The sequence below is a fragment of the Miniopterus schreibersii genome, assembly GCF_964146895.1.
Source record: "Miniopterus schreibersii genome assembly, chromosome: 19".
NCBI classification, from domain to species: Eukaryota; Metazoa; Chordata; class Mammalia; order Chiroptera; family Miniopteridae; genus Miniopterus; species Miniopterus schreibersii.
In genome coordinates this window covers 39,620,702-39,644,086 of record NC_138119.1, presented here as the reverse complement: position 1 = coordinate 39,644,086, position 23,385 = coordinate 39,620,702, and the positions used below count along the sequence as shown (strand labels likewise).

General features: G+C 44.8%; 2 protein-coding genes and 1 pseudogene across 4 annotated transcripts in view; 1 reads left to right on the top strand and 2 right to left on the bottom strand.

Annotated features, from left to right (window-relative positions):
* SDHC (succinate dehydrogenase complex subunit C) overlaps positions 1 to 9,453 on the top strand; it is a 28,014-nt gene extending 18,561 nt beyond the window's left edge. For both annotated transcript variants that reach the window (XM_081120848.1, XM_081120849.1), the window contains exons 4-6: positions 761 to 822; positions 5,421 to 5,584; positions 8,631 to 9,453. In XM_081120848.1, the coding sequence (XP_080976974.1) occupies positions 761 to 822; positions 5,421 to 5,584; positions 8,631 to 8,735 (331 nt within the window). In that variant the 3' untranslated portion in view covers positions 8,736 to 9,453. The remainder of the gene's footprint in view (positions 1 to 760; positions 823 to 5,420; positions 5,585 to 8,630) is intronic.
* A 1,443-nt stretch (positions 9,454 to 10,896) lies between these two features.
* On the bottom strand, positions 10,897 to 13,812 carry CFAP126 (cilia and flagella associated protein 126). Its single transcript, XM_081120847.1, has 5 exons — positions 13,685 to 13,812; positions 12,484 to 12,546; positions 12,248 to 12,328; positions 11,639 to 11,815; positions 10,897 to 11,266 (listed from the first exon to the last, which is right to left on the bottom strand). Exons 1-5 carry the CDS (start codon positions 13,709 to 13,711, stop codon positions 11,066 to 11,068), a joined length of 549 nt encoding a protein of 182 aa, XP_080976973.1. The 5' UTR covers positions 13,712 to 13,812; the 3' UTR covers positions 10,897 to 11,065.
* Positions 13,813 to 21,235: 7,423 nt separating this feature from the next.
* On the bottom strand, positions 21,236 to 22,017 carry LOC308549386 (PDZ domain-containing protein GIPC2 pseudogene; annotated as a pseudogene). Its single transcript has 2 exons — positions 22,004 to 22,017; positions 21,236 to 21,795 (listed from the first exon to the last, which is right to left on the bottom strand). The product of its transcript is annotated as a PDZ domain-containing protein GIPC2 pseudogene (transcript).
* Positions 22,018 to 23,385: the final 1,368 nt, after the last annotated feature.

The following is a 23,385-nucleotide window of genomic DNA, read 5'->3' as shown; positions in this document are numbered from 1 at the left end:
GGAATAAATGGTATGCTCAATTTGGGTATTTTGGGGTACAGTGTTGCATAGATACAGAGAACAAACTGATGGTTGCCAGATGGGAGAGGGTTGGGGAGGCTGGGTGAAAAAAGTGAAGGGGCTAAGAAGTAAAAATTGTTAGTTATAAAAACAGTCACGGGGTGTAAAGTACTACATAGGAGATATAGCCAAGTACTATTGTAATAACTGTGGTGTCAGGTGGGTATTAGACTTATCAGGGGATCGCTTTGTAAGTTAAATAAATGTCTAACCACAGTGTTGTACACCACAGACTAATATAACGTTGTATGTTGACTATAATTGAAAATACATTTTAAAAAGAGTTCGAGGATGGTTGTATGTTACATGAAACAGTGGATAAATAAACCTCATTTAGGTTTTCTTCTACTTCAGTTTTATGACTGGAGGATCGGAAGGCCCTGAGGTTGTGTTCCAGTGACTATTTTCTAACTGTGCAGCCTTCTTGGTGTCTTACTAAAGGAGGAGTTTGAGTTATCACTGATTCTGCCTTTCAGCTCTGTCAGCAGTACAGTCTGGTCACAGGGAAGGATACTACTTAAATATATCAGTGTTCTTATTTAAAATATAGAAAGTGGACACACAGGAATGTGAAAGCTGGTTGTTTCTGTGTTTAAATACTTCCTGTTTCCACAAGGTTTATATTCTCTTTGCCAGGGTGAACTCTCTAGGATGGTGTCATCTTTTCCTTTTCTCAGTTACCTTTTGTGTTTCTTTGCAGTTGGTCTCTTCCCATGGCAATGTCCATTTGCCACCGCGGCACTGGTGTTGCCTTGAGTGCAGGTATGTATGTCTGTTTTTGTGCATGCATACCCCACACCCCCCCCCCACACACACCACACCACACCACACTACACACCCCACACCACACCCCACCACACCCCCACATGCACTTCACCCCCCACCACCCCCATACACCCCACACCCCCCCACACCCTACACACACCCCTCACACACCATACACACCCCATATCCCCCCCACATCTCACCCCACACACACAACACCCCCACACACACCTCACCCCCCCACACGCCCCCACCACACATCCCCACACACACCCACTCCCCACATCACACCCCCACACCACACCACACCCCCCCCCCCCCCACACACACACATACACACACACAGTTCTGTGAAGAACTTTGCTGTTTCTTTGGCTCTAGGCACTGCCTCCTTCAATTCAGTAACTGATTTAGAGAAAATGATGAGTCCATTTAAGCTTATTTTCATTTGTTCCTTTAACAACTAATTATGAGTTCCCATTATGCTCAGGTTCTTTGCTTAGGGATTTTAAAATCATCTGTAGCACATGCTGCTGGTATATTTATTGACGTCACAGAGAGCAGAAATAGAAATGTAATAGATGTGGGTTGGCTGACTGAACATTGACCAGACACAGTCCAGGATCAGTCACTACCCTTATTCTTGCAGAGACTCAGTTTTAGCCCCTGTTCCTTGTCACCCAGGATTGCTCGGGCTCAAAGCCTGACTTGCTCTCGTCTCACAAAGTCTCGGTTACAGACCAGAGTGCCTGTTTATTTATGTAATGTAAAAACAGCCATGGGGTGATGGTGTGCTGGTTATAGTTCATCCTGTTCAGGTAGTGAGGTTTGTTTCAGTTCTGGGATGGGACGTGTCTTCCAAGGAGGGAGACACTTTACAAGAGGATCAGCTGTGTTTTAAAATTTTCTCTGGCTATTGCTGGAGACATGGAAATATTTTTGTTTTTTATAATATCCTCAGGGCCCTTCCTAGGCTTCTGAGGACTGTTACTGAAGTGGTCATCAGCAGGGCTGGTGGCTTACACGTAGGGATCCTGTGTTTAGGGAGCTGCAGCTAAGATAGTGGCAGGAATTACCTAAAGCCAGGTCTTGCTCCTCACAGCCAGATTAGTTTTGCTGGTGACCAAGTGAGGATAGAAACTCTCAGCTAAGACCTGATGTTGTCATTCCTTGGGCTGTTAAAGGGATGGTAGAATCTAGGCATAAGAATGATTGATGTCACCTGGGGATCCGTGGGTAGTTTCTGGTGCTTCATTCACCTCCTTGCACCGAAATAACAGATAAGTGCAAGATTGGGCTATTCTAAGTGTAAGTTCATAGTTTCTTTATTTCTGCTTGTTTGAATCTTATGTTTTTTAGATTGATGCTTTCTGCTTAGTTGGGTGGTATTGATGAGCAGGTTGTGCCCTAAAAAGCATTGGGAGAAGGAGCAGTTTATTTTTCAGACTGTAGTTTCCATGATTGCCTGATGCACTTGTCACCACTGAATGAAAATAGTCTAGATCATGGACTTTATTTTTAAAATTTTTTAATTTTTAATATATCTTTACTGATTTCAGAGAGAGGAGGGGAGAGGAAGGGAGAGAGAGGTAGAAACATCAGTGATGAGAGAGTCGTCATTGATCAGCTGCCTCCTGCGTGCCCCCTACTGGGGATCAAGCCGCAACCCGGGCATGTGCCCTGACCAGGAATTGAACCGCGATCTCCTGGATCCTAGGTTGCTGCTTAACCACTGAGCCACGCCAGCAGGGCAGATCATGGACTTTAATGATAAGAAAGTATTAGTTTGTTAAACATGGCTGAAATTGAATATATTTCCTTCACAACTGTACTGGATAGTTATTTGAGGTTTTCTTGTCCTTACCCTTTGAACAACCATGTGTTCATCAGCACATGTCCTGCTCTTCCAAAGGCCCGTCCCTGGCTCCGTGGTGGAGCACAGTCACTGTCCTCTGGGCAGAGTCACCGTGCCTCCCCCGTGCTGAAGGGAGCCATTTTCTAGGTGGATGGCTCAGGCAGCTTTGTTAGCTCTTTAAACCTCCATTTATTCCTTATAAAGTGGGCATATCAATAATGCCTATCCCAGAATTGATGGGATTTTAGGAACTAGACTGTGGAGGTTGACCTACGGGAACAGGGATAAGAAGCACGTTTAATTGAATAGCAATAGCCTCTGAGAGGGTGGTGTGCACCCAACAGCAGCGAGGATCAGAGCCTTTGGCCTGAAGTGGTTCTGCCCAGCAACATGGTGTTTGCATCCTGTGGCTCACCTTCAGTCTGTTTTCACACAATAGCAAGAAAAATAAAACTTTTTTGAGTAAATTGAATCATGTCAGGCTTAGAGTTTTCCTATTAACTAGTATATTATTATTGTTTGCCTTTCCTTTTGGATTCAAATTCAGGTCTCCACCACAGCCTTACGATGCCCTGCCTGATTTGGCCCCACCTGATTCATCTCTGCCCCAGCTCCCCTCGATCCTGCTCCCGCCTCACCTGTCTTAGTTCCTGGGCACGGAGCCGTTTCGTGTTTACTCCCCACCCCTTGCTTTGTGTGGTTGGTTCCCTCACAAAAGTGTCAATTGAAAGAGTACTTTGCTTACTGCCATATCTAAAGTAGTTTCTATTTCTAGATCTTTTGTTAATTTTCAGTTTTACAGCACTATCCTTCATAGTTCTTATTACACTGGTGGTTTCTTTCATAGTTTTTATTACATGACTTTTAATTATTTTGTTTGCTTAAGTTTTACAAATCTATCTCATTTGTTAGACTGTAAATTCTTCAGAGAATGAGGACTGTGTCTATCTTATTGCCACTTATACCCTCTTGCGCTCAGTAGGTACTTGGGAAGTCTTTATTTACTAAACGAGAGCACCCAAATGGATGTTTGCTTGTAGTGGTCATTTCAGAAAGAGCTGTTCGAATATTCCTCCTGCCTTCTGATTAATCTCCTGTTACACATTGGAAATTGGGGAGTGATGTTAATAGCCTCTCCCCTCAAGTATAGAGGAGTCTAAGGAGTAAGACAAAGAAATATTTATAATACACTGTGATAGCTTTGTAATAGAGATGATCGCAGAGGAGAGACCAGCTGGAGGAGTTGAGCTTGAAGGAAGGGAGAGTCGGAAGTTCACAAGGAGTAGAGGAGGGCTTTCCAATGGAGAAGTGATCTGTGCACAGGCCCAGGGATTGGAAATGCCAGGTGCTGCAGTGATCACAGGGCTGTCTGCTGTTTGAGTGCAGGGCCTGTGGGTAAGGGCAGAGTGCACCGAGGAAGGTGGCTGCCATGCCAACAGGCTGGAACTTGAGCCCATAGACCAGGGGTGGGGAACCTTTTCTTTGCCAAGGGCCATTTGGATATTCAAGGGCCATATGAAATTATCAACTTAAAAATCAGCTATGAAAAAAGCTAGATTTATTGAATTTCGAGTCCTGCCTGTGGTTGCCTTGGCAGGGCCAGACCAAATGATTTCATGGGCCTGATGTTCCCCACCCCTGCTCTAGACCATGGGGCCACAGAGGTTCATACTCTTGTTTCCTTCAGCAACAGAACAGCTGGCCTAGACAGTCCATGGTAAGATATTTATTCAGACTGTAGGGATTTTGTGGCCAATACAGAAATCCTAAAAAGCATGTTGAGCCTGGCCAGGCATGGCTCAGTGGTTTGAGCATCGACCTAGGATCTAGGAGATTGCGGTTAGATTCCTGGTCAGCGCACATGCCCGGGTTGCAGGCTCGATCCCCAGTCGGGGGTGTGCAGCAGGCAGCCGACTGGGGATCTCTCCCTCATCTCATCTCTCTCTCCCTCTCCCTTCCTCTTTCTGAAATCAATAAAGCTATATATATTTTATTTTTTTTTAAAAAGCATGTTGAACTTAAAAAGCATGCTGGCACTAGTTTGACTTTAAAATAGAATTTATTGAAAAAGAACTTTATGCCCTGGCTGGTTTGGCTCAGAGGTTTGAGCGTCGGCCCGAGGACTGAAGGGTCTCAGGTTCAGTTCCAGTCAAGGGCATGTACCTTGGTTGCTGGCTCACTCCCAGCCCCAGTTCGGGCATGTGTGGGAGGCAGCCAATTAATGTGTTTCTCTCACATCGATGTTTCTATCTGTCTTTCCCACTCTGAAAAGCAGTGGAAAAAATATCCTCGAGTGAGGATTAAAAAGAAAAGAAAAAGAAAAAGAACTTTACAAATAGTTCTTTAAAAGATGGAGAGGGCTAGTAACATCCTTCCATTGCTTAGGTTCTGTAGGAATTAAAGTATGATTTTTCATAGTGACAGGTGGTATAGAAACCTGGATGAGACTAGGTAAATTCCTTGAGAACGACAGGTGAGAACTGAGTGAGATTGGGAAAGGTTAAGTCAACAGAATGAACAGACAGCAATAAAAAGAATGACTAGAAAAAGAAAATATGGTGCTGTAGTGTTGTTATAGGTAGTAGGTGTCGTCAGGTGTTGTAGAGGAATGTAACTGAATGAACTGTGCTCTTGGCCCAGGTGGTCCTGGATGTCGTGGGTGATCCTAGAGCCAGCTCATGTGTTACGTCGGTTGTGGCTGGTGGGCAGCTGTGATGGGCTTGTGTGGTTCTCTTCTCAGGGGTCTCTCTTTTTGGTTTGTCGGCCCTGTTGCTCCCTGGGAACTTTGAGTCTCATTTGGAACTTGTGAAGTCCCTGAGTCTGGGGCCAGCGCTGATCCACACAGCCAAGTTTGCTCTCGTCTTCCCGCTCATGTATCACACCTGGAATGGGATCCGACACTTGGTAAGTTCATTGAGATTCTTATGTTTGCCAGGTAAAGGGAATGGAGAGGCTGGGAGGATGCTCTCCTTCATCCTGTGGGTTCAGTTTTGTTCCTCAAGTTCATTGTGCTGGGCCTTTGCTCAGGGGCCTCTTGGGCAGCTCTCCTGGGGATGGAGCTGAGCACTGTTAGGCCCTGCAGACACTCACAGGGTCTCCGTGTGAACTCTTCCAGTTTTAAGAGGGTTGTTACTAAAAGAGACCCCTGAAGCCAGGTTTTACATCGGCATGGAAGGCATATTTATTAGACAGATACTTGGTACCTACTGTGTCAGGCACTGCTCTAGACATGAGGATTCCACTGTGAGTTAGAGAAAGAAACATGGTTGCTGCTTTCAGTCTGACATTCCTGCAACCCAGAGAGACAAGTTTGGCTGCCCTTGGCTGCCCTCAAATACACTGACTTTTGTTATCTTGACACTGAATTGCATTAACTGTATTTGGTCTTTGTTTGTCTTGAGCTATTGGAGCAAACGGGGCCAGCATTCACAGAAACTGAGCGCCTAGAATCCCAGATTGTAAAATTGGGTTTAGAAATGTCTCAATGGCCTGAGAACTGCACGACCTTGGCGTCAGTTTAGACTTGTATCTCGTCTTCATAAAGGAGATCACCCCCTCCTCCAGCACTTTGGAGATTTCCAGTTCTGTGGGCTCCCTACCCCTAGTCTTGCTTCCTTTCCCAGGAAGACAAGTACAGTTCCGTTTTCCATTACTTCTCAACCTGAGCCATCTTTCACATGGATGCTTTTGCCTTAATTTGACCTTTTAGAACTTCGATGTTAGAGCCTAGAGACAAGTACTTTCTGAGTTTCATTCTGGTCCAGTGGACAGTTTAATGGAGTAGAAAAGTGAGAGATAAATGAACGGTTAAATTCAGTGTACCTGTCAGCTAGCTGTTCCGGCAGTGCTCAGTTTGATCCAGTATGACTTTATTTCCCCGAAGGGGGGGCGCATTTCCTTTTTGGACTTATCCCGTAGGACAAAGCTCTCTAAGGAAATCAGTGACCAGCTTCCTCTGTCATATCCTGGCCCAGGCAGGGGATGGCACCTATTGGCTTTTGTCTCAGTGTGTACATGGGGGAAGGGGTTTTACAGAATCTCAGAGCTAAGGTATGGCTTTTCTTTTTAATTCTCACTGATTTTTTTAGAAGGAGGGAAGGGAGAGAGAGAGATTGATGTGAGAGAGAAACTGATCAGTTGACTCATGTATATGCCCTGACCAGAGATTGAACCCGCAGCCCTTTTTTGGTGTATGGGACAATGCTCCAACCAACTGAGCCACGGGGCCAGGGCAGTACAGCTTTCGTAAGCCCTTAAATCTGCTTTTACTTTCTCTTAGGAAGTAGGGCTCTGACTGTGGAGCAGGGTGTTCTGTTCTGTGACAGCCCAGAGTTCTTGTCTGCTGAGCTGATAGTCTGGCGGTCTAGAAAGCATCCTCCCCTCACTGCCACCCAGCAGGACTGTTTTGTAAGACACTGGGCATGTATGAGCAGAACAGATTTTTTTTTTTTTTTTTAAATATATCTTTTTATTGATTTCAGAGAGGAAGGGAGAGAGGGGGAGAGAGATAGAAACATCAATGATGAGAGAGTCATCATTGATCGGCTGTCTCCTGCATGCCCCCCACTGGGGATCAAGCCTGAAACCCTGGCATGTGCCCTGACTGGGAATCAAACCGAGATCTCCTGGATCCTAAGTCAATGCTCAACTGCTGAGCCATGCCCGGCCGGGCCAGAATAGCTTTTTGTGACTCTGCTTGACTCCATCTGATCTAAGCAGAAGCTGTTTGGAGCTGAGGTGGGGCATCCTCAGTTTTTTCCTGGGCTCTAAGTTTTCTCTGAAGTGCTCCTAATTTAGTCACTTTTATATTCAGAGTGTGGGTGTGTGTGTGGGGGGGCAGTCATGTGGGAAAGGGGGGAACCCGAAGACACTACTTTCACCATAAGGGATGTTCAGCAACTTAGAGCACAATGAGTTAATATCCCTGGGGCATGAACTTTTCTATGCATATGTTAATAAAATTCATTAACAGTACATTTGAAGATCTAATTGCTTTATTAAGTGATTCATGAACTGGGCAGCACCCCTTTAGCAACTAGAAAGGCCACTCCGAGGGGTTGTACCAAATGGAAGGTTTTTATAGGAAGTAGGGTGGGGCAAGGGAGGTGTTGACAAAAGAAAAGATGGGATTATTTTGGGACCAGGACAAGTTTTCTCTGGGAGAAGAGGAGATGGGGTTTTATCATGCAGACTGTCTTCTTTCTGTGGGGGATGACCTTCCGGGTGCTGACCAGGGTGTTCCAGAAGGGCTGACTAAGATAATGTTTGTGGGAGACAGAGTCAGGTCAGATATTAAATCCAGGTCAACACCGTGGGCTGTAGCACAAGCGATGCCTATAGTTTTCCCTTAATGTGAGGCACTCATTAAAGTATGTTTCTTAGTGGGGTTCGCAGTCAAAACCAAATTGAGAAATAGTGTTCTAGATTCCAGGGTGTTTTTTAGAGTACTGGTTAGGACTCAGGTGGGCCAGTGCTCCTCCCACAAAGGGACTCTGTGATGGCCTGTACCTAGGAAACCGTGTGTCATATCCCCGCTTTGGAGATGCACGGTGTGCACTAAATTGTTTAGAAGTCTCTCAGTTAAATGTTTACCAGGTTTTTTTACCACAGAACTTTCCCCGTGTAACCCTTTCAGCATTCTGAGGAACGAGTATTTGAAAGAACACACTTTGGGAAACGTTGGTTGTGTTGTCTGGGGAAAGCTTTGTTCAGTCTGGAAGCTTTTATATCAGGGTGCAGGTGCCTTTCTGTCCTCAGGATCGGTGGTGGTAGGAGCCGGGCTGCGGGCGCTGATGGGTAGAGGTGGGCGCGGAGAAGGGCTTCCTCCAGACAGGCCCAGAGGAGCCGCCTGCTCCATTGGGCAGAGTTTCTCTCTGAGAAGGGGTCTGCGACAGTGACCAGGGTCCTGATTGCTGAAATTCTTTTTTTTTTCTTTTTCTTTTTCCTACAGATGTGGGACCTAGGAAAAGGCCTGAAGATCCCCCAGCTGCACCAGTCTGGTGTGGCTGTCCTGGCCCTCACTGTGTTGTGCTCCGTGGGGCTGGCAGCCATGTGAAGGGCTCCAGCCCCAGCTCTATCCTCCCACAGATGGCTTGTTACCCGGTTTCCTCTTGTCTGTCTTGTCTCCAGCCAGGGCAGAGTTCTCCTGATTTGTTCAGACCCTTTTGTGCTTGCAGATGTCCCTGGGGCTCAGCAGCAGAGCACCTTATAGAGGCTCGGCTCTAGAGAGGACTCCAGTGTCCCCTTGCTTCTAAGGATGGAACACCTGCAGAAGCCCCCTTTTCCTGCCCCGCTTGCAGTCTCCCCAGGCCTAGGAGCCTCATTCTCTCCCTGTTAGGCCTTGTTTTGTGCTGAGGATCAGCTCTTGGCTCCTCTTCCTGAGACAGTGGAGACAAAGCCAGCTCTGTGGCCTCTGCCATGGGAACTGGGAGTGGGGCTTTGGGTGCCACTGCCTGTGGGTTGCTGGCTTAAAAGACACTTCTGTTCATTGGTCAGAGCCCAGGGTCTTTAGCACCCACACGGTAGAGGGGGGGATTAGCCTGTCCCAGCTAGAGGGAGATAAGGAGGGTGAGCTGACTTTTGGAGCAGGTGCTTTGGGGAGAAGAGTATAGTTTTTGATACAAGAGAAAGATCCAGAAAATTATTGCTGAACCTATTAAGGGTTATTTTCCTTGCAATTCCAGAAAAACAAGCCTCTTATTGTCATGTTTACTAATCTAAATTCATGTGACATCTTTTTCTGAAATTAATTAAAATACTCATTTTGTCTTTGACTCTTCTTGAAATCTAGAGAAACCAAGAGAATGGCAATTGAGGAGGAGCCAATTTCTTCCCCCTCCTCTGGTCCCAGGGACTTATGTCCTCCAATCTGACCTTGCTCAGGAGGGAAACAGTTTATTTTACAACTGGGAAAATTTTTAGAGTCAGACACAAGTAGCCAGAGATTTACTACCATGCGGAAGCCTCAGAGAAGGAAGGAGCAAGAGGGAGGAAGGGAAGCACAGAGAGCTGGGCTGTCACAGGCTCCAGAATCCCCCTGAGAACCAAGGGTAAACCCCATGGTGCAGTTCAACAGAGTTTGATCTCATGAGGGAGCCGGAGGACCTGGGAGTTGATAGCGGAGGGCCAATGAGCTAAGTGTAGATTTGAGGGGAGAGAAAAAGGAGGGATTGCTGAAAACCTGGCAAATGTTTCTACTTAATGAGAAACTTGCTTTTAGAATCCAAGGAGGCCAGGCTTCTGGGTCCCTAACTCCCTTGGCAGGGATGCTGTTTTGATAAAACGGGGGTGACAGATCTCTGTTGTCTGTTACTCAGTTGTTGGCTAGCCAGTGAGAACTGTGGGTTGGAGAGGAGTGACAGTGACGTAATTGGTGTCAGCTGTAGAGGAAGACCAAGTGTGGCACTGGGGACCCTCTGTGTCAACAGTGCTCTCTGGCTTTAAGTAAGATCATGTCTTCCTTCTGCTGGACTGGCCCTGGGAAGCCTTGTCAGCCTCCTACAGCCCAAACCATATGTCCTCGTACTTGTCCTTGGAGTGAGGGACAGTTCAGGAGGGACACTTTGGCACTGGGGCTGCGAAAGGCTCGGTAAGGGCACTGAATTGAACAGTGAGTGCTGGGAAGATACCACACGCTGGCAATGCCACACAGAAGCTGGAGGTGGGGGTGGGCAGGGACTTGACCTCTGGTGGCCTCTTACCATTTAGATGGTTGGGGCTGGGCAGTGGCAGACTGGTCTTCATGTTTATGTTTGGTCCTAAATTTCTGCTTACCGTCACACTTTGATTTTCTCTGTCTTCTGATCACTTGTATATCTTCAGTTTCCAAACCATATTTGTACTTTTGCTTTTGTAGCTTATGTGCTTTCGCTGAGTGCTCTGTCATCAGACAGGAAGTCTAGACAAGGACAGTGTCTTCTACTCTGGCTTCCCATTCCTTTTCTTCCCCACCTCCAAACCCACATACCCATGCCCTACTAAACGATTGTCCTGCTGACCTTGATGTTGTCTTTGGACATGCAGAGGTGCTCAGGAGGAAGACAGGTGTGGGGGTGGGGTGCTGTAATTCAAACCAGCTTCCTTGGTTGTTTCTGGAGCGTAACTGACTCAATCCTTATACAGATGTGTTACCCCCCAGCCTCTGTCATGTTCTCTGTCTTTCCCCAGCCCTTATGGTTGGTGATAGGAGGCAGCCGGAGGGAAAAATCAAAATCAGTGAAAGAGTCAACAGCAATGTTTATTTTCCAAATTTGCATTTATTTCCATCATTTCCCTAACTGGGGCTCTTCTTACTTCACCCCTCTAGACAGGTTTCCTAGGTGGGGTCCCCTCTGGAGTTCCAGGTTTGCACCTTGGCCCCGGCTAGATTAGGACCCACCCAGGGTTCTACATGCATGCGCTTCCAGGTGGGCTCTTAGGCAAGTCGATTGGGCTGAGGGGCCCAGGAGTGTGACCTGCAGAGGGGTGTGCGCTTTGGGGTTGCTCTGGGGAATCGAGGTTTGATGCTGGGGAGTTTGGGATTATGGTTGGACTTGGTGCTTGCTTCACAGAGTTCCGGGGTTTCTTCTGACTGCCTGGATCACCGGGCTGTCGGGGTGGAACAGAAGAGAGCCTGGTCAGGCCTAGGTCACTCCCAACCCACTCAGAATTCTAAATTTCTTTCACCCCATACCATGGACCAGAGGTCAGCTTCCAAACAAGAAGAGTTAGATTTGATTGCGCTAACCTCCCCTTGAGATCAGATCACTTTGTACTGCGGGGTAAGATGTCCTTAGCTCAGCCCTTTAGACCTCAGAAGGTGCTGAGGGACTAGACTGTTGGTTAGAGGCCTAGGATGTCTACCCAAGGACAGTTGGTTAGATGTCCCCCTGCTGGAATAGCAGAGGTATAACAGTCGTTTTTGAGGTTGAAAAGAAACTGAGAAAACAGGATTTGAGGTTAGGTGGGTGGAGTAGATACCTTGCCTAAGATTTCTGGATGCAGTCCATTGGAGGCGTTGAGTAAGTCAGGATTTTTTTGGATCCATTTGGTGAGGGAGGCAGCACCAGCAGCTGTACGGGATGTCAGGGTCACCCGAGCAGGGGGTATCTTGAGAGGCATTTGCCAGGTGCCCATGAAGGAACCCCAAGGACTTGCCTAAAAGGAAGAAGACAGGACTTCTCACCCCCGGAAACTGAGCCACTGGCAGGCCCTGTATTCATCTTCCATATTTTGGGACTGGGTGGTAATGAATGAAAGCATAACCCCTCCCCCCGACTTGGGTTACCCTGTGTCATCCCCTGACCTCTGCTGGCTTCACTACTTCAACCTTAGACTGAGTTTGGCAGAGCACCCATTGCATAAATATCACCACCCACCGGCATCCATTTTCTACAGATAATCAGATTAAGGGATTCTGGGTGCTAAACACGACCTTGACCTATTGGGTAAACTGCCTGGAAGTTCGGGGGCACTCATGTTACGGCATGAATTAGACTGAACTTTAACTTTCCAGGCAGTGGCAGCAGGAGGTTGTAAGTCTGCCCCTCTTGCTCTAGTTCTTGGTAAGAATGGAGATAAGCATCTCACCTTGGAACGGGGCACTGAAGGCAGCAGATGACCACGGTCGTTGGCAATGATCTGAGTGTAGCCTTCGTGGGAAGGAATGTTCTGGGGTACAGGTGGGAGAGAAGTGCTGGGGGAGATGGAAAGGGAGAAGGTATCTGGGGGCTTGAGTTTGGGCGGAGGGAGAGGGTGTGGGAGCTCAAGGTTGGTGGCAGTGAATTACACAGAAACTGGCCTTGTGGCGCACTAACGTGGAATACCTGTTTTGTTGGCTTGGCAAGAGACCAGTTCTGCAGATACTTGGGTGAGAAAGCTTTTTCATACTGTGGAGAGAGGTGAGAAGCCGTCTCAGGCTCCAAGACCCCAAGCCCAGGAGATGACGACTGGACACAGCTCGTTAGGTTGGAGGACCAAAGGCCTGAACCACACACTGGCTTTTGAGAGGGTGTAGTTTGGGCTAAATGTGTGTTGTCCTCCACGCAGCCTCTAGCCACACGCAACCACTGTTGAGCACTTAACATGGGACAGACCAAACAGGTGCTTTGTAAATGTAAAATACACAGTTTTAAGGACTTGGTACAAAAAAGGGGATGTAAAACATCTGGTTGTAACTTAAAATATTGATTAAATGTTGAAATATTTTGGATTTATTGGGCAAAATGAGATTATTAAAATTAACTTTTAAAAATTTTATGTAGCTACTAGGAAATTAAAATTGCACTTGTGTGCCCGGCTGGGTGTGGCTCAGTGGGTGAGCGTCGACCTAGGATCCAGGAGATCACAGTTCTGGGTTGCAGGCTCAATCCCCAGTCGGGGGTGTGCAGGAGGCAGCCAATCAATGACTCATCATTGATGTTTCTATCTCTTCCTCTCCCTCCCTCTCTCTGAAATCAATAAAGATAGATTTTTTTTTTAAATTGCATTTGTGGTTCACAATATCTTTTTATTAGACAATGCTTTTCTAGAGCAGTGGTGAGCAAACTATGGCCGTGGGCTAGGTCTACCCTGTCTGCTTTGGGACTGCCTGAGAGAACCAAGAATGGTTTTTATAGATGAACACTTGCAATTGATTTGATAAAAGGGAACATTAAGTTTGTATCCCAATTAAGCAAAATGTTTCTCCCAAAAGAATCCATTCTTTTCATTAGTATAAGAAATTGCACTCGGTTGTTATACTTTGAATTTTGTGTTTTCTGTTATGTACCTACCTACATAATAACTCTGATTTTGTCACTTGGCCCATAAACCCTAAAATGTTAAGTTTCTGGCCCTTTACAGAAAATTTGCTGACCTCTTGTTTAGACCTTAAAACTAACCCAGAGATGCCTTTTGCTTGTGGGAAGCACTCTAACCCCACTCTGTCAGCCACTCAGTGGCCAGAATCCTCGGGGAGGTGTCAGTCCGGAGGCAGAATCTTGAAGGCAAAATTAAAAATGTTAGAGAGATGGAAAAAGATCTTACCTGGTTGGCACTGTAGTTAGTGGCCATGATCCTGCGACTTCCTGCTGTTTACCTCGGTTGCCTGGCAACCGCAGAAGCCCGACCTTCCAGACAGCCTCTGAATTAGCAGGCGCCTTTCCCTTGGGCTCTTGACTCACTCCCTTGGATGACACTACTACGACCTTTTTTCCTGGAAGCAAAGTAGGTGACCCTGAGAAAATTAGCTGAATAGTGGCCCTTTTTTTCCCCTCTAGCATAACAACCCTGTTTTTATCAACTTGCAGGTGGTCTTTGACCTGGGTCCTCCCCATGGTGATGAGCCACAGTCCCCCAGAGCTGTGTTCTTGGGCAGTGTGGTGCCGTGTAGCCCGGACTTTAGAGCCAGACCCTGGCGATCAAATTCTTAACATGGAAGCATAGGAGCTGTGTGACACTGAGCAGCTGGCTTCCCTTCATTGAATTTCTGTGGACTCGGGGGGATGGCAGAGCCTCGCTTCACAGGGCGAATGAGGTGAAGTGAGTTACGACCTAGATAATGGTGGTTAACGCTGTTGAGACCTGTTTATAGGGTCCACTGTTCATCTTTCCAGGCCAAGGAATAATGTTTTAAAAAGCGGCTGACTTATTTGTCCCTGGGGAGAAAAGCATATCTTGTCTGTGGTCCTGACGTGACTCGTGTCCTCCATCATTCTCCGGGATTGCAGGTGCACTGTTGGCTGGATGAGGCAGGTGGGCAGCTGGTGCTGGACACTGAGCAGGACGGTGGCAGAACAAACCTAAGGCAGGTGTTCCTGTACAGTGCAGGCTTCTGACCTGCTTTGTTTCCTGTGAAGAACATAAGCCTCCCTCTACTGGAAACTGCTATTTATCTCCCCCCGTATGTCATAAAAGAAAAAGATTCTGGATAAAAACACTTCCTGTGGAGTCTGGAGGACAAGCTGTAGACAACCAGAACGCCTGAAGAGGCATCAGTGTTGCTCCCTGTGGTGACAGCATGTTTACTTGCACGACTAAGAATAAAGGATTGTTGTAGTGGAAACTGTTGTATGTGGTAGCTGTGTGCTTCAACAATATACAGGGTGGCTAAAAGTCTGGAAATAGGCACTATTCTTTCATCATGTACTGAAATATAAAATCAACAAACCATATGTATTCATTGATCTTTCCAGGCTTCTTGGCAACCTTGTACATATAGTACAGCTATCAAGGAGAGATGAGGGAGAGTACATGAGAAGTAGAATAGGCCCTGATTGTCGTATACAGGTTTTAACTAGGAATAAAAGGATTTTTGCCTCATGTTAGGCGCTAGGGTAAAGCAACAGGAAGGGGATTGAGATTCCTAGATAGTTTCAGTGTTGTTCTGTATGGGGACATTTCCAGTCCTGTGTTTCTCCTTTTCTGTCATACACACAGCACTCCTGACACTAGAGGGGTGGAGTTTTCCTCACACCAAGCAATCCTGTGACACTAGCTGGGTGTTCTACCGTTCACTCAATTCTGACTTCATCTACCTGGAGAGAGCATCAGGTCCCACAGGGTAAGGGCTCAGTCCTATAACACTACTCCCACTTCAGATGTCATTCAAGTCCCAGTTGTCACCTGTGCTTCAGCTGTCAGTCAGAGGTTCCTGTGACCCCTCCTCAGGTCCAACTGCTTTGCTAGGGCAGCTTACAAAACTAAGGAAAACACTACTTACTGCTTACCAGCTTGTGAAAAGACAGCTGAGCATCCAGATGGAAGAGATGCTGAGGGCAAGGGCTGTGGGAAGGGGTGTGGGGCTTCCACTCTCCCCACACCTCCATGTGTTCACTCACCTGGAAGGTCTCAGGACTTTTATGGAGGCTTCATCACATTAGTATAATGGTTTATTAGCTCCATTCCCAGCTTCTCTCCCCTCTCTGGAGAAGGGGGGGCAGAGGGACTGAAAATTCCAAGCTTCTAATCATGAGCTGGCCCTTCAGGTGCCCCCATTCAGAAGCCACCCAGAGTCACCTCATTAGAGCAAAGACACTTCTATCCCTAGGAAATTGCAACAGTTCTAGGAGCTCTCTGCCAGGAAGTGGGGCAGAGGAGAGACCAAAACATATACATTTATTCTATTGTCAAACATACGTAGACAATAGCCCAAAAGAGAGAGAATGTATGTATTGTATAAAAGTGTTAGTATAGCCCGGCTGGGCGTGGCTCAGCGGTTGAGCATTGACCTAGGATCCAGGCGATCACGGTTCGATTCCCGGCCAGGGCACAGGCCCGGGTTGCGAGCTTGATCCCCAGCGTGGGGCCTGCAAGAGGTGGCTCATCAATAACTCTCTCATCACTGATGTTTGTCTCTCTCTCCCTCTCCCTTCCTCTCTCTGGAATCAATAAAGATATTTTTTTAAAAAGTATTGAAAGAGATAAAGAAATTTTTACCACAAACAGAGATATAAAGAATTACATTTAATACAGGAAAATGGACGCACTGGTAATAGGAGCCTGATGCATCTCAGATTGAAGTGAATGAGAAACTAGGAAGGAAGGGCACAGAAGACCTAAACAACATAATAAGATGGATTTAATATATATTAAACTCTGAACCTTGATAAGAGAGAATATATATTTTTCTTTTTAAAAATTTATCTTTATTGTTGAAAGTTGTCCCCTTTTTTCCACCTGCCATTGACCCCCTCTGCCCGGCTCCTGCCTCCGCCCCAGGCCTTCACAGCACCATTGTCTTTGTCCCTGGGCTATGCATATATGCATAGAAGTTCTTTGATTAATCTCTTTCTGTGCCCCCTTCCCTCTGAGATCCCTCAGTCTGTCCCATGCTTCTATATCTCTGGGTCTATTTGTTCGTCAGTTTATTTTGTTTATTAGATTCCACATATGAGTGAGATCGTGTGATGTTTGTCTTTCTCTGCCTGGCTTATTTCACTCAGCATAATACTCTCCAGGTCCCTCCATGCTGTCCCAAAGGGTACGAGACTCTTCTTCTTTACAGCTGCATAGTATTCCATGGTGTGAATGTCCCACAGCTTTTTATCCACTCATCTTCTGATGGGCACTTGGGCTGTTTCCAGATCTTAGCTATTGTAAACTGTGCTGCTGTGAACATCGGGGTGCATATATTCTTTCTGATTAGTGTTTCAGGATCCTTAGGATACATTCCTAGGAGTGGGATCACTGGGTCAAACGGCAGCTCCATTTTTAATTTTTTGAGGAAGCTCCACACTGTTTTCCACAGTGGCTGCCCCAGTCTGCATTCCCACCAGCAGTGCACCAGGTTCCCCTTTCCCCACACCCTCGCCAGCACATGTCGTTTGTTGATTTGTTGATGGAGCCATTCTGACAGGTGAGAGGTGACACCTCATTGTGGTGTTAATTTGCATCTCTGATGGTTAGCAACGTTGAGCATCTTCTCATACATCTCTTCACCATCTGTATGTCCTCTTTGGAGAAGTGTCTATTCAGGTCCTTTGCCCATTTCTTAATTGGATTGCTTGTCTTCGTTTTGTTAAGTTGTATGAGTTCTTTATAGATTTTGGATATTAACCCTTTATCAGATGTGTCATTGGCAAATATGTTTCCCATACAGTGGGCTCCCTTTTCGTTTTGTTGATGGTTTCTTTTGCTGTGCAGCTTTTTTTTTTTTTTTTAATCCTTACCCAAGGGTAGTCTTTCCATTGCTTTTCAAAGAGAGTGAAGAGAGAGACAAGACAGACAGACATCAACTGGTTGCCTCCCACATGTGCCCTGACTGAAGCTGGGGATCAAGCCTGCAACTGAGGTATGTGCCTTTGGCTGGAATTGAACCTGGGACCCTTCAGTACAAGTGCCGACGCTCTAACCACTGAGCAAAAATGCCTAAGGCTGCAGAAGCTTTCTAGTTTGATGTATTCCCATTTGTTTCTTTTTTTTCCCTTTGTTTCTCTTGCCCTAGGAGATGTATCTGTAAAAATTCCACTACATGGGACATCTAAGATTTTGCTTCTGGATTTTTATGGTTTCATGGCTTACATTTAAGTCTTTTATCCATTTTGAATTTACTTTTGTGTATGGAGTAAGTTGGTGGTCTAGTTTCATTTTTTTGCGTGTACGTGTCCAATTTTCCCAGCACCATTTATTGAAGAGACTGTCTTTACTCCATTGTATGCTCTTGCCTCCTTTGTCAAATATTAACTGACCATAATGGCGTGGGTCTATTTCTGGGGCCTCTGTTCTGTTCCACTGATCTATATGTCTGTTCTTGTGCCAGGACCAGGCTGTTTGGATTACAGTGGCCTTGTAGTATAACTTGATATCTGGTATTGTGATCCCTCCAACATTGTTCTTCTTTCTCAAGACGACTGCATCTATTCTGGGGCTTTTTTTGGCTCCATATGAATTTTTGGAATATCTGTTCTAGATCTGTGAAATATGCTGTTGGTATTTTAATAGGGATTGCACTGAATCTGTAGATTGCTCTGTGCAGTATGGACATTTTATTATTTTTTTTATTTTTAAAAAATATATCTTTATTAATTTCAGGGAGAGGAAAGGAATAGAAACATCAATGATGAGAGAGTCAATGATCAAGCCCACAACCTGGACATGTGCCCTGCCTGGGAATCGAACCCTGATTGCCTGGATCCTAGGTTGATGCTCAACCGCTGAGCCACGCCCGGCTGGGCCAGTATGGACATTTTAATGATATTAATTCTTCCAATCCATGAACACGGTATATTCTTCCACTTGTATGTATCTTCCTCTCTTTCTTTTTTCAGTGTCACGTAGTTTTCCTAGTACAGGTCTTTTACAGCCTTGGTTAAGTTTATTCCTAAGTATCTTATTTTTTTAGTTGCAATGGTAAATGGGATTTTTTTTTTAGTTTTTCTTTCTGAGAGATCATTGTTGGTGTATAAAAATGCCATTGATTTCTAGGTGTTAATTTTGTATCCTGTTACCTTGCCGTATTCATTTATTAAATCTAGTAGTTTTTGGTGGAGTCTTTAAGGTTTTCTATGTACAATATCATGTCATCTGCCAATAATGACAGTTTTACTTCCTCCTTTCCAGTTTGGATGCCTTTTATGTTTTCTTCTTGTCTGATCACTGTGGCTCAGACTTCCAGTACTATGTTAAATAAGAGTGGTGAAAGCAGACAGCCCTGTCTTGTCCCTGTTCTTAAGGGAAATGGTTTTAGGTTTTGCCCATTGAGTATGATGTTGGCTGTAGGTTTGTCATATATGGCCTTCATTATGTTGAGGTATGCTCCCTCTATTCCCACTTTGCTGAGAGTTTTTATCAAAAATGGATGTTGGGCCCAGTCGGCGTGGCTCAGCAGTTGAGCATCGACCTAGGATCCAGGAGATCGTGGCTCAATTCCTGGTCAGGACACATGCTCCGGTTGCGAGCTCGATCTCCAGTTGGCGTGCAGGAGGCAGCCGATCCATGACTCTCTCATCATTGATGTTTCTCTCTCTTCCTCTCCCTTTCTCTCTCTGAAATTAATAAAGATATATTAAAATTAATTAATTTTTAAAAAAGGTGTTGGATTTAATATTAAAAGTGGATCTTACACTAATTAAGCTTTCTTGTGTTAATAAAAACTTCCTTTTAACTATGAAAAAATGAGTGTTGGATTTTGTCAAGTACTTTTTCTGCATCTATTGATATGATCATGTGATTTTTGTCTTTCAATTTGTTTGTGTGATGTATTTATTGATTTATTGATTTGTGAATATTGTACCAACCTTGCATCCCTGGAATAAATCCCACTTGGTTATGGTGTATGATCTTTTTAATGTTATTGCTGTGTCCTATTTGCTAATATTTTGTTGAGGATTTTAGCATCTATGTTCATCAGAGATATTGGCCTGTAATTCTCTTTCTTTGTAGTGTCTTTATCTGGTTTTGGAATTAGGATAATGCTGGCGTCGTAAAAAGAGGTTGGAAGAGTTCCTTCCTCTTGAATTTTTGGAATAGTTTGAGGAGACTAGGTGTTAGTTCTTCTTTGAGTGTGAACCTGGTAGTTTTTTTATTACTGCTTCAATTTCATCAGCAGTTATCAGCCTATTCAGGCTTTCTGACTCTTCCTGATTCAGCTTTGGAAGGTTGTATTTTTCTAGGAATTTGTCCAGGTTGTCCGGTTTGTTGGCATATAGTTGTTCATAGTATTTTCTTACAATCCTTTGTATTTCTGTTGGGTCAGTTATTACCTCACTTCTTTTGTTTCTGATTTTGTTTATCTGGGTTCTTTCCCTTCGTTTCTTGATGAGTCTGGCTAAGGGTTCACCAATCTTGTTTATCTTTTCAAAGACCCAGCTCTTGAATTCATTGATTCTATTGTTTTTTTATTCTCTATGTCATTTATTTCCTCTCTGATCCTTATTATTTCCTTCCTTCTACTTCCTGGGGCTTTTCTTGCTGCTCTTTTTCTAATTCTTTAAGTTGTAGGGTTAGATAATTTACTAAAAATGTTTCTTGCTTGTTGAGGTGGCCTGTGGTGCTATGAACGTCCCTCTCAGGGCTGCTTTCCCTCTGCCCCATAGATTTTGGGTTGTTGTCTGTTCATTTTCATTTGTTTCCAGGAAGTTTTTGATTTCTTTCTTGATCTCATTGGTAACCCATTCATTGTTTAATAACATGCTATTTAGGCTCCGTGTATTTGAATGTTTTTGAGTGTTTTTACTGCAGTTGATTTCTAATTTCATGCCCTTGTGATCTGAGATGCTTGATATGATTTCAGTCTTCTTGAACTGGTAGAGACTTGTTTTGTGTCCTAACATGTGGTCTGTCTTTGAGAATGTCACATGTGCACTTGAGAGGAATGTATATTCTGCAGCCTTGGGGTGGAATGTTCTGTAAATGTCAATTAAATCTATATGATCTAGTGTGTTATTTAGGGTCACTCTTTCCTTGTTGATGTTTTGTCTGGAAGACCTATCCAGTGAAGTCAGTGGGGTGTTAAAGTCCCTGACAATGACTGTATAGCTGCTGATGTCTCCCTTAAAGTCCTCCAGAAGTTTTTTAGGTATTTGGATGCTCCTGTATTGGGTGCATATATGTTTACCAGGGTTATATCCTCTTGTTGGATCAATGTCTTTAGTATTATGTAGTGACCTTCTTTGTCTCTTGTTATGGCCTTTACTTTGAAGTCTATTTTTTCAGATATAAGTATTGCTACTCCAGCTTTTTGTGTGTGTTTCCTTTTGCAGGGAAAAAATTTTTCCATCCCTTCACTTTCCCACTGTGTGAATCTTTTGTTCTGAGGTGGGTCTCTATAAACAGCATATATATGGGTCCTGTTCTCTTATCCATTTGGCTACACTATGTCTTTTGATTGGAGCATTTAATCCATTTACACTTAAGGTTATTATTGATAGATACTTATGTATTGCCATTTTAATTCTTTATGCCTATGTCCCTCTCTCTATTTCTTACTATTATTACAGCAGTCCCTTTAACATTTCCTGCAATGCTGGTTTGGTGGTGATAAACTCCTTTAGCCTTTTTTTTTTTTTTTCCAGTGTCTAAAAGCAGATCTTACAGGTTTATTTTTTTTAAAAAAAGGAACAATGATTAATTTTCCAGTGATGAAGCATCCACATCATATCACCCTCTCTTGGCATCACCGATGGCTCCCCAAACATTAAAGACAAATTCATCTGGGAATGCAAAGTCTCCAAGAGTTTTGTCAAGTGCGACAGCAAATTCATCTGGATTACCTTTGTCTTTTCCAGCTTCAAATATTGTGGTTGCTAACTCAGTATGTCAAATTCCCATGTACAATTCAAGAAGATCATCCACTTTTTCAATTGCCTTGGCTTTGGTTTCAGAGGGCACTTCTTCCATGGTGGCAGGGCCTTTTGATCTCATCTTGAATTCTCTTTATAAAAGCACTGCCAATACCATTATCTGTAATGGTGATACCAAGTGAATCCTCAGGTTTATACACATTCACTTTTTTTTTGATCCCTTTCACGTGGGCAAATATGAAATCTTCCGGACCTATCTGTGATCCTAAGGGTTTTTCCATGTCAACTTTAGGTGTGTTTAAAGTGCAGTATAAGATCTTGGATGGTGAGATTTTTAAACACGTTGGTGATGCGGGTGTAGAGCTCCCGGACGCCGCAGGAATTCTCCACTTGGCCCGTGGCGCTGCCGGGCGCCAGCTGCGTGGAGAAGACCAGCCTGGGCGGGGCAGCCGGGGCACTGGGAGGTGGCTGCTGTCCGTGCCCGCCTGCTCGCCCTCCACCACTGGGCTAGCCTTTTTTTTTTTTTTTTTTTTTTGTCTGGGAAGCTCTTTATTTCACCCTCTATGTTGAATGATAGCCTTGCTGGATGGAGGAGTCTTGGTGTCAGATCCTTGTATTGCATTACCTCAAACACTCCATGCCATTCCCTCTGGTCTGAGGTGTTTCTGTTGAGAAGTCAGTTGACAGTCTAATGAGAGCTTCTTTGTTGATAACTTTCTGTCTGTCTCTTGCTGCCTTAAAGATTCTTTCATTGCCTTTAATGTTTGGCATTTTAATTATTATGTGTCTGGGCATGGGCCTCTTTGGGTTCATCCTGATTGGGACTCTCTGTGCCTCCTGAGCTTGTGTGACTTTTCCTTCACCAGGTCAGGGAAGTTTTCTGTCATTATTTCCTCAAACAGGTTCTCTAACCCTTGCTCACTTTCTTCTCTTTCTGGTACCCCAACGATGTGGATGTTGTTACATTTTATATTGTCCCAAAGTTCCCTTAAGCTATCCTCCTGCTTTTTAATTCTTTTTCTTCTCTGATTGGGTGTGTTTTTTTCCTACTTTGTCTTTCTAACCACTGGTTTGATCTTCTGCCTCATTTAATCTACTTTGGGTTCCTTCCAGTGTATTCTTGATGTCAGGTATTCTTCATTTCTGCCTGGTTCTTGTTCATGGTTTCTATTTCTTGTTTCATGCTGTTGTAGTTCCCACTAAGTTTCTTAAAATTCTCACTAAATTGAATATCCTATAACTGTTACTTTGAATTCTGTAGCTGATAAATTGCTTGCCTTCATTTTGTGTAGCTCTCTTTCTGGAGTTTCCTCCTTTTCTTTCATTTGTGGGTTGTTTCTTTGCCTCCCTATTTTTCCTGACCCATTGTATTTGTGTCTGTGTATTAGATAAAATTTCTATGCCTCCCAGTCTTAGTGGGGCGGCCTTATGTAGTAAGTGTTTTGTGGGACCCAGTGGTGTGTAGTCCCCTTGATTTCCTGAGCTGGGTGCTCTAGGAATGTCCCTTGTGTGAGTTATTTTGGCTCCCCAGTTGTAAGTGGGTCTTGAATGTTGTTGTCCCATTTGTGGGAGGAATGGTCTCTCAGGCTGGCTGACTGTGAGGCTTGCCCCTGACCGTGGTGTACAAGCTATTGTGCAGTTGCTTACAGAACAAAACACAACAAAACAGCCCTGGCCAGTTTTGCTCAGTGGTTAGAGCATTGGCAGACTGAAGGATCCCAGGTTCGATTCCAGCAAAGGGCCTGTACTTTGGTTGCAGGCTCAATCCCCGGCTGCAGTGGGGGCGCATGCAGGCGGCAACCCATTGATGTGTGTCTCTCACATCAGTGTCTCTCTCCTCTTCCACCTTCTCTGAAAAGCAATGGAAAAACATCCTCGGGTGAGGCTTAAAAACCCCACACACAACACAGCAAAACAAGAAGTGAAACAAAACACACACATAACCCTACAGCAACAAAGGCAACCGCAACAGCAAACAGGATTAGGAAGGAGAACAGAGAACAGTAA

What these genes read in the sequence shown, in the direction of transcription:
- CFAP126 (XM_081120847.1), bottom strand. Translation starts at nt 13,711, where the DNA reads ATGGCCACTAACTACAGTGCCAACCAG. An exon ending in TTGCCAAGCCAACAAAACAG is followed by an intron (nt 12,329 to 12,483) that starts GTATTCCACGTT and finishes CCTGTACCCCAG; the next exon opens with AACATTCCTTCCCACGAAGG. An exon ending in ATCCAGAAATCTTAGGCAAG is followed by an intron (nt 11,267 to 11,638) that starts GTATCTACTCCA and finishes CCACCCCGACAG; the next exon opens with CCCGGTGATCCAGGCAGTCA.